This window comes from Anneissia japonica, unplaced genomic scaffold, assembly GCF_011630105.1.
Source record: "Anneissia japonica isolate Jap-2015-1 unplaced genomic scaffold, ASM1163010v1 scaffold1455_len155807_cov116, whole genome shotgun sequence".
Classification (NCBI taxonomy): Eukaryota; Metazoa; Echinodermata; class Crinoidea; order Comatulida; family Comatulidae; genus Anneissia; species Anneissia japonica.
The window spans coordinates 149,258-159,729 of NW_022732745.1; the positions used below are offsets into that span (position 1 = coordinate 149,258).

Sequence of the window (10,472 nt, forward strand, 5' to 3'; positions counted from 1 at the left end):
TGGTTTATTCTTAATTTTTTATTTATATAGCACTTTGGAAGTTGTATCATACTACACTCACTTAAGACAATCAATAACTAAAAGAACCGAGACAAATTTGTATGGTTGGTTGTAGCATATTATAATCATATATTATATATATATATATATAGGTGAAACTATCCCCCGTCGGACACCATCCCGGTATTTCTGAGTCAAGGTTTTGGGGCAAGAATTTTTTATGTTACTTAGGTAGGCCTAACAATCGGGTATTAAAATAGGACTTTCAATGATGATAGGCTCTAGGCTAGGCCTAAAGTGCAGGCTAGCCAGCCTTTCTTGAAAGGGCACTTCATGAAAAGGGGGGTTTATTCGAACCCAACGAACCCCCCCTGGCTACGGCCTTGTATAGTCATGATGTGCCCATATATAGTCATGATGTGCCCATATATGGTCATGATGTGCCCATATATAGTCATGATGTGCCCATATATAGTCATGATATGTCTACATATGGTCATGATGCAATGTTATTTTGCTCTCCAAAGCATGTGTCCTCAAAATATTCTTGGCCATCCTACATTTTCTTGCCTTTGGCATGACAATGCACTTTTTATCGATAGAACAAACCTGAACTACTCGAATGTCTAATAATAAAACCTGTGTCCAACTCCGAGAAAATTGTATCGGAATGTCAAAGATGCCCAACAGTCCCAATGAAAGCATATAATCAGGGATAATGTCATGAAATTTGATTATTATACAAAAATGCTGATAAACATTCTGTTTAAAAAAAACCCACGAATATTTAAATGAAAGCACTGAGTGAATGATTTAATTAAATATCTCTGGATCAAATAGCCAGAATGTGTTTATTGTCTATTTTTATAATTCATTTTCTCAAGATGTTGACATAATATTTTCTCTCTGTTATTATGTCTGTAATCGTTTGAAATAGGCATTACATGAAACGTCTGAGCTTTTGGACTGGCCCCTAACCATGGGCTCTGCCCCTAGATCTTACTGGATACCCCACCCCGCTTTTTGGTTCCTGGGAATCAGGGCCACTTTCTGTGGCTCTTATTTTAGTTATATTTTTACTGGTAATAAGGCTTAAGTTCTTTAATGATATCTTCTCTTTCAAGACTGGTTAAGGCATCAATAATCTTTGCAAGATGATTTACTTTAGCTTCCTGTCTACTCCGCCACTTTACCAACATTTCAATACAGGCGTCAACCATTGGTGGTGAAAAGTCAGTTGCAATTTGATTTATTTCAGAGCGTTTCATATTAAGATAGTAGCCCAAATATTTCCAATCATTGTCAAGTCTTTTAGCAATGAACTGAAGGTCAGTATCAGTCAAACAACCTGAGACAGAAAAAAAAAACTGTTAATATTTAATAACAATACTGTATAAGTTACAGGTATTATTTACAACTATATTTTATGTACCTCTGCCAAAGGAGATAAAGCTAAGTTTTCTTAAAATCAAATTCACAGCACAAGGCTGAAATGTAATGATATGTACATTTATAGAAAAAATTACATTAAAATAGAACGAATTAAAATTTTAAAAACTTGTATTACTGTACAATTATCACAATGATTACAACTAAATAATTAAAATTACCAAAATTTTCAGGTCGCTGTTAGCAAGATTATGCAAAAACTAATGAATGAATCATTATAAACTTTAGTGGAATGGTACATTATAGTCAAAGTGATTATTAAATTTTGTGAAGAAAAGGTCAAAAGACAAGGTCAAGGTCACAGAAATTCAATTTTTTTTTGTGGCATAAAAGAAAATAATTGACTGCTCTGTAGGAATATTGTTCGGTATACAAGCACAGGGGGGAAAATGATTGAATTGTCATCATACACAGTCTGTTGTTATTCTTTATTTTTTTATTTTATTCAGGTATAAGAACATAAAAAAGAGTCAGCGGTACAAGACTGAAACGACTGAATTTACAATAAAGAAACAATATACAAACGACACAAAAACACAAATATTATTTTAAAAAAAACAATAACAAATTCACAATTCAATTACAATTAAATTTTAAAAAAGAGAAATATACAATATCAAATTTTATAAAAATAGGATATAAAATATATATATACCAATAAGAATTAAGAAATGGGGATCATATGTACAAAATTGTCAATTCAAATACATTACTAATTATTTTTATAAAAATGATTATTTACAAAATTATTATATTCAGGCATGGAGCGAGGAATGCACTGTATGAAGTAAAAGCTCTAATAATCACTGTTATAAACAATAACAAAAACAAAACACTTTTATTGAAATAACAATATTAATGTTACTGTATTAATATCACCATCTCTATCATATCGTATGCTAATTCCAAGAGCAATTATGAATTACTGACCATTGTGTTCCTGTTTTGTATGGTGTAATCTTCCACAAGGATGATCTGTACTTGCTTCCACATGGGATGATTGATCCTCTGATGTTTGTGAGCCAAAGACCTTGTTAGCAAGCTCTGTGAGTCCCTGATCCTTCAAAGCGTTGCACATTATCTCAACTTGGTTTGTCTCATAGTTCTGTTGTTTTCTCCATTCTGTCAGCATTTCCATTATGCGGTCGAACAATCGTCTGTTATCACTCCAAATTTGTTGAATCTTGTTCCAACTGAGACCTAGCCTGAGGCCCAGTTGTTTCCATTCAAGTCCCATGCCTTCGGCAATAGCAGATAGGTGCATATCATCCACATAACCTAGATTTCCATCTGAAGCAAAGATAAGAGTATGCCTGGTGAAATGAAAATAATGAGAGACAGATTTACTCAGAATATCTAGAACAGTGGCTCAAACACCAACCTGGCTGCGCTTTCTCTGCATTCCTGACATCTGAGGTTTCCATTGAAGGACCTGTAACCAATAAATTAATAAAAGATCAGATATAGTATCCAAGAATGTTAGGATTAGGACCAAATTGTACAGTTTTAATATCCTATTAATACTAAATGACACTCAAGCACTGAGTGTTAAAAGTGAATTAAAATTAACAATAAAATAAGTATATTTTAAAAGAAAAACACCAACCTGGTTGCGCTGTCTCTAAATTGCTGACACTTGCAGATTCCACTGAAGGACCTGTAACCAATATATTATTAACAGATCAAATATAGTATCTACGAATGTTAGGATTAGGACCAAATTATAGAGTTTTATTATTGTTTTAATACAAAATGACTTTCAACCTTAAATTTTAAAGTGGTTTAACATTAACAATAACATAAGATGATCTACTCTATCACTAAAGCTGGGAGCAACTTGAGGGTCTTCATTTTTCCTGCTTACATTCTGTGCAATCTCATTGAAATGTCGAGACAATAAAGTAGCATTTTTTCTCATAAACATTTTTTACACTTGATTTACCTAAAGCTTAAATTTAAAATTAATTACTTTTACTTGTCATGCAAATCTTCAAGTAATATTTAAATTATATTCTTAATTTTTACACACAGTATATTTTCACACATAGAGTAACGAAAGTTTAATTTTTTTACACTTTTAAATGTCATCCAAACCTTCAAGAAATATTTTTGAGAAATATTATAATGAAATGTTAATATTAAAGCAGTTGTTTCTGAATAGATTCAGGATAGTTCATGCGTTAGTTTCTCTTCTCTATTTAACAGTCTGTAAGTGCTTTGAGACAATTTTTAATTGTGTAAGGTGCTATGCATGTCCATTTCCACAACGATAGCTGGTAAATTTCGGTCTTCCATAAAAATACTGATCAATGGTTGGCAAATTCCTAAGTCCATCTTTGAACCCTTTAATTTCTTTCTAGCACCTAAAATAATTAGATTCATCCCCATAAAGAAAAGTATCGGGAAATCCTGCAGTGCTAAATCTAATCTTAACACCTCCAAAGTAACTTTAAATCATGCTATTTATGTGGGCAGGAATTAAATAATGCACTAATGCTGCTTAAAGTCAACTTGAACTTGTATAGTATTTAATAGTAGTACTGTATAAGTAATTAAGGGTATTATTGCCAACTACATTTGTTTTCTCCGCCACTTTCTTCGTCCTTCTCTACTTCAAAACTCTGTTAATGTTTCCTGTTTTAAGAATAATTAAATTAAGCATTTTATTTCATTTTATGTTTCTGGTTAGTTTCTGTGTATTTAGTTCTGATTGTTCTTGTGTATTTCATTTTATATGAAGGATAGGGAGCAAATATTGTTCAGGCTTTTGCCCATTCCCTATCCGGGCTATGCATGATGTTTTTCTCCTATATGCTTTTTGCCAAATAAATATTATTATTATGTATTCTCTGCTGTCTGCAAAATTAGGCAAAAACTAAGGATGGATCATCATAAAAATTATGGGAATGGTACATAATATTCAAAAAGATACAATGAAATACGCCGTTCGTAGCGTAAAAGGAGAGCAATGCCCAGTCATGCCCTTTGCCTGCCAAACTCTAAATCTAGGATGCTAGACAGGAGCTTCATCCACTTTTCGGTCCAAATTGGAACTCTATTCTACATAGTGTAATGGGAAATATGGGGGAACTTCCAAGTACAGGGCACACAAACACTTACTCCAAACTCCAAATATAAAAATAAAAAGGGAAAAATAACAAAAAAAACAACAATTTTCTTTTTATTTATATACTTAGATTTTTTAACTTTTTGTTGCAGCTAACCATTGGTTGCCACATCGGGTGCATTTTCGCAACCGGCGTGACCACTTTCTGCTAGTCCACTCTATACAAAAAATTTAAAACAATTAAATCATCACCATTAGATGAAGAAAATGTCAAAGGGCAAGGTCAATGAAATTCAATTTTTTAACACAAGCATAAAAGAAAAACATGGCCCACCATATATGGTCTGCTTAGGCATATCGTTCAGTATTCAGGCAATGGGCAAAGGCATGAACTACCTGAAGTGACTGCTCTAGTATTACTGTTCACTGTTATAATAATAATAATAATAATAATAATAATAATAATAATAATAATAATAATAATAATAATAATAATGTTATATTTATATAGCACATATTGCACATTGCCCCTATGTACTTTACAAAGAAATAACATAGGGCTACAGAGAAAATTCAAATAACAATAAAATAAAATAATAATTATAATAACAATAATCACAATGAGACTAAACTACTCCTATTCCTTAAACTAATTAATGGTTGGCAGTTGACTCCGAGGAGCTCATCCGCCCTTTGTCCAGCTATTGGTTTTTCTTGCTGCTGGGTGACCATAAACACCCTCCCCTCAGCAGCCATTAAGACACATCTGAGAGGGTTGTCAGTTTAGTCACTGACGCTTCGACAGGATGGAGTTTAATATCATACCCAGGATGTCCCTAACTACCTTAGGCAGAAATAAAACAGTTTTATAATGATAATACCAGTATTACTCCTACTTTGCGCATTTTTGGTGTATACTGGAAGTTTAATTTTTTTTCACACTTTTAAATGTCATGAAAACCTTCAAGACATATTTTGGAGAAATATTAATAATCAAATGTTAATATTAAAGCAATTGTTTCTGATTAGTTTCAAGACAAATCATGGGTTAGGTCTCTTAATATTCTTTAAGTGCTATCATGTCCATTTCCACAACAATACCTGGTAAGGAAGGGTTTCCTGTTAGTATTTTCTTATTCCTGAACATCCTTTGTAGTTTGCCTGTCATCATCAATTTCTGTCCGCATGGGATAAAATCTTTTTCCAGACACTCGTCCAAATTGTGGAAGTGAGTTTTTTTCGAGTCTTGCCAGCACAGGACACGGAATGCATATCCTGTGTGCTTCATTCCAATTGTCAACACTTTCATCTCTTGCTTCAGAAACTCCAACACCTTAATAAAAATTGTAACAATTTATTTAAAATAAAAGGAAAAACAGTACAAACATTTATAAAAACACACTTAAAATTATATTGTCCCATGCAAAATACTAAAACAATCATGAAAATTATTTTTGAAATTGGAGTAACATAAAAATGATTAACTTGAACATAATGTAGAGATAATGTTTAAAAAAAATTAACCATATATTTACCGCGAAAACGTACTGTGTTTTAATTATTTTATTAACACTATGAAGTTTAAAAATCACATTTTTAAAAATTCAATAATTTCTATGCTCCAGTTAATAAATTAGAGCAAAATGAGCAAAATTATTTTTTATGATTTGTTGTCACTTTTGAGGAACAATACATCTTTAAAGAAAAAAAAAACAAACTTAGAACCATTTAAAGCTTATAATTCTCACAATTGATTAATCTAATTATAATTATACTTTCTCTCATTTACATATCGTGTAATCATACAAGTAAGTCTATATTAACTTTAATTGTTTGTTTCAAAGACCTGTTTCCAAAGATCTAATGTGGAAAGCGGGTTTTTTTTTTTTAAAGCTTTTTTTAAAATATGTTTTATAAAAACATTCTTATGGTTGAATTGACCATAATACCATGAATAAAGAACACTGATAGAACTTGTATTTCAGTCAAGTCATCGTCTTATATAAAATCCTTAAACATCCAGAATTTACATTTGCTGGAAGGAAATCCCAAAGTATGCAATAAGCAGGTCAACTAGATTGATTTGTATTATTTTGCTTTATTGTGGTATGTGATGATTTCACCTTTTTAATACACTACATAGATATCTCTGAGAACTAAAAAATACCGTACTTAGTTTTAAAAGGTCCGTTAGTAAACTAAACAAGGTTACACTTGGGCGGATGCAGAGGGAGTGTAAATGGTGCGATCGCACCCCCCTAAATTGTATTCCAAAAAAAATTACTGTATTGTATTGTTATATTACTTTCATCATTATGAACATTGTACTAGTAAGATTTTAAAAGTATGAGAGAACAACTTCCGGCCACCTAAAGGTCCATATTTTCAAACCTGAGCCCAAACCAAGGTGGGACTGAGGTGATGTGGACACTAATGAATCCCAATCGCCAAATCCTAAATCTGCCCCGGTTACATTTCTATTTTTTTTTTTTTTTAAATATGTTTCTACCTTTTTATGCAAGAACATTTACTAATGTGCACAGATGTTTGAGACAAACAATCTTTAACATTACATAATGTGTTAATTATACTATATTTTCTACTTTTCTATTGTATTGCAAAATGTAAAATGTAATCCGAGTCCCAAAACCTTGACTCAGAAATACCAGGTTAGTGTCCGGTGTGGGTTAATTGTTTAACAAATTGTAGTTAAGTGAATATAGTTAAGCTCAACCTTGTACAGTACTAACTCCAAGACTTAGAAATACCCACACGATAGTTTAAGGCCTATTTAAAGCGGCTAGATGAGTCTGATCCATTAGGCGTAGCTCACAATTAAATTATTATAATTATTACTGTAATAATATATCTAATATCTGAAGGCCCATCATAATATGTATATTTAACTTGTGTAGTTGAAAGACTATGTTTTTGATAAGTAATCGTAAGTAAGTTCGGTTGGTATAAGTTTTCTTGGATAAGGACTTAAAATGGAGGTCCAGCGTGCACCATCTGGGTTGTGTGCACTTTCAAGAACCCAGTTCATCTTTTGGAAGAGTAGGGGGTTATTTTACCCCATTGCTACGGTTCATTTTAGCCCTGTCTTAGTGAAATGGTGTGAATATATAGCTACTATAAGCATATCTTTCCGGCAGCTTGGTAGTCACAAACCACTCCCATATGCAATTCAGCACAATGATGCTGCGATTATTCTTCTACCTTTACCTTATAACCAAATAATAAATGCTTATTTATAGTGATGATTAAACATATCATTACTTACTGTTTGTCTTATTTTTACCCTTCTGTAATACCTACTGTAATTTTGTTCCCTTTCCAATCAATATTTGTTAATTTTTTAAAATTTCATTTGAATTTTTGTTCTTTGTACAGTCGACCTTCCCACTTACGTACACTTTGGGCTGAAAGCAGTTCGTAATTGAGAAAATTCGTAAGAATAGCGCCTTCAAGTTTAAAAATGCAAAGTTGTAGCCTATATCTAGGCCTGCTTATCAACATCTAGGCTTAATTTTGCATTTAAGTCTTCAATAAACATTTATAGAAATCATTGAAGAATCAATTAATGTTAATTCAAGACAAAATAATATCGATTCATAATAGGCTAAGGAAATTGTTTCATGGATAGACCGACCTAATCTTCCTTCCATGTAACAGCTAGGCTAACTGTTCAACATACAGTAACCCAGTGTGGTGGTGGTACATGGTTTAGCTGGGCCTAGCAGCAGCTCTCTGCTAACTTTAGTTAGGCCTCTCTCCGTAATTTGTAGCAAATTAGTAAACAAACATTGATATTAATTTGTATTAAAAGCACTGGGCTTATTATTTAATTTAGTCAAGGTATTTTTGTATAATTTAAAAAAAGAAACTGTTCCTATTTTTATCGACCTTCCAGATTTCAAACATGTGGTTTTGGTACCTGTAGCATTGAATGATGGGTAATTGCTGATGTCATCTTCTAAAAATAGAGCAGCTTGCAAATCGTTTTTTGACAGTGAAAAACAAATAATACAGACGCTTATTGAATATCAGAACAGTGATTTATTCTTAACAGGATAAAATGTTGATGTTACTATACATTTATACTCGGACTATCTGATTCGATTAACAGTGCATTTAGACAGATTTTAACCATAAGACAGAGTATGATAGGCACATACATATGATAGGCCAAACGTTCGTAAAATAAAATGTTCGTAAATGAGAAGTTCGTAAATGGGAAGGTCGACTATGTAAAATTGTTACTTGATTATATTATGTATTATGTATGACGCACCACGTACAGGTGTTTGCCAATAAATACTGAAATAATGACTTTGTGTAATTTTACAGTTCATAATATAGTTTCGAGATTTAATTGTTAAAAGATATTACCTGCATACAAACTCTTGGAGTTGGTTCACCTGTTGATGTAGTTGTACCATCCTCATGAACAACAGACATTCGTAATATTTCCAGCTAAAATTCAAATAGAGAATCTATAAATTAATACTTATATAGAAATCTATTTAAATACATCAGTATCTGATTTTTCATTTTTATTTTACAACACTGATTTTGTCAGGCAGTTCACATATGCTCCATAAACTATGTTTTAATAACAGAGGGAGTGAAGTTGATGTTAGTAATGGAAATTTGATAATTATTTTATTTCTCTCAAAGATTATGTTACTGAATTTTTTAAAAAGGAAGTGGTGTAGCCACAAGTTTTATGCCATACAATACAAATTGACATTTGTCTTGTATATTTATATTTATGTATTTATATGTTTTAACAATGTAACTAACCAATACCCAGAAAATTGCTTTTGTATGATAATTAAAATATATCTTGAATCTTGAAAATAAAAATAAGGTGTAACATTAAAATAATTTTTTATTCTAAAAAACAATATTTAATCATAATCCATCAGTCATTTAATATTATAACTTCACCGGGTATCACTTCAATTATGACTGAAAAATGACATCAAACAACATTTTACCTTCAATGAGGGCTTGTTATCAATGACTACCGGTCCCAAGCTGAGAGTGTGATGACATCCTAGACAGATGTTTGCATAGTTGCTAAATAACTCTAATTTAGCCGTGTAGCCCATGTCTTGTACCATTCCAATCAAACTGACAACTAGAGGATGGAAGATACTATCAGGGATGAAATCCTCGGAAGCCATATAGATAGAAACCATCTGATCTGAGTCTGACTTAATAGCCATATTGTCTGTGCTACGTTTCAGTCGACAGGGTACAAAAAATGACCGATGTGTACTCTCCTCATTCTACAATATAAACATGAAAGAAAAATGGGAAAACATATGCAATTATGTTTATACCCATTTTTGAATAGTCAAACATACTGCAATATATGACATGCAAGGTAAACTAAGATGAAACTTGTGAAAAAATATATAAATCATGTGTTGTCATTGCAACACATTCAGTGAATTCAATACAGTACCTTGATCTGCTCGCACAGCAGTCCAAACTGCTTCATTAGTTCTAAGAAGAACTCAAAGCAAGTTTCGTCTTTGCTAATCTCATCTCTCCAAAGATGTCTGACTAACTCTTCCTCCAAGATTCCTTCCTCATCAAGTTTATTCCAATGCTCAATCATCAAAGGCCACTGAAAAGTAATGATGACTTTAAACATGTTATTATGGGATCATTATTCTTTTATATAAGAGTACTTATACCTACACTTTCAAAGGCCAATGGTTGTGCACTTGTATAGCACATATAACATTTGTCTGTATACATTCTCCAAAACAACACAAAAGAAAAAAAAACATAAATAATGGTTGAAACAGAAAAGTGGTAGAAAAGAAAAGCAAACGAAAAGTGATAGAAGAGAAAAGCAACACAAAAGTGACTTGAAAACAAAACAGGGGAGTGAAGGAAAATTAGAGATTGTCAAATAAGAATAATGAGATGGTGCTTA

The 10,472-nt window shown here is 32.0% G+C and overlaps 1 protein-coding gene across 1 annotated transcript; it reads right to left on the reverse strand.

Annotated features, from left to right (window-relative positions):
* Nucleotides 1-390: 390 nt before the first annotated feature.
* On the reverse strand, nucleotides 391-10,420 carry LOC117115784. The gene is made up of 8 exons (XM_033259712.1): nucleotides 9,993-10,420; nucleotides 9,520-9,813; nucleotides 8,909-8,992; nucleotides 5,618-5,849; nucleotides 3,056-3,106; nucleotides 2,831-2,881; nucleotides 2,380-2,739; nucleotides 391-1,348 (listed from the first exon to the last, which is right to left on the reverse strand). Exons 1-8 carry the CDS (start codon nucleotides 10,182-10,184, stop codon nucleotides 1,077-1,079), a joined length of 1,536 nt encoding a protein of 511 aa, XP_033115603.1. The 5' UTR covers nucleotides 10,185-10,420; the 3' UTR covers nucleotides 391-1,076.
* Nucleotides 10,421-10,472: the final 52 nt, after the last annotated feature.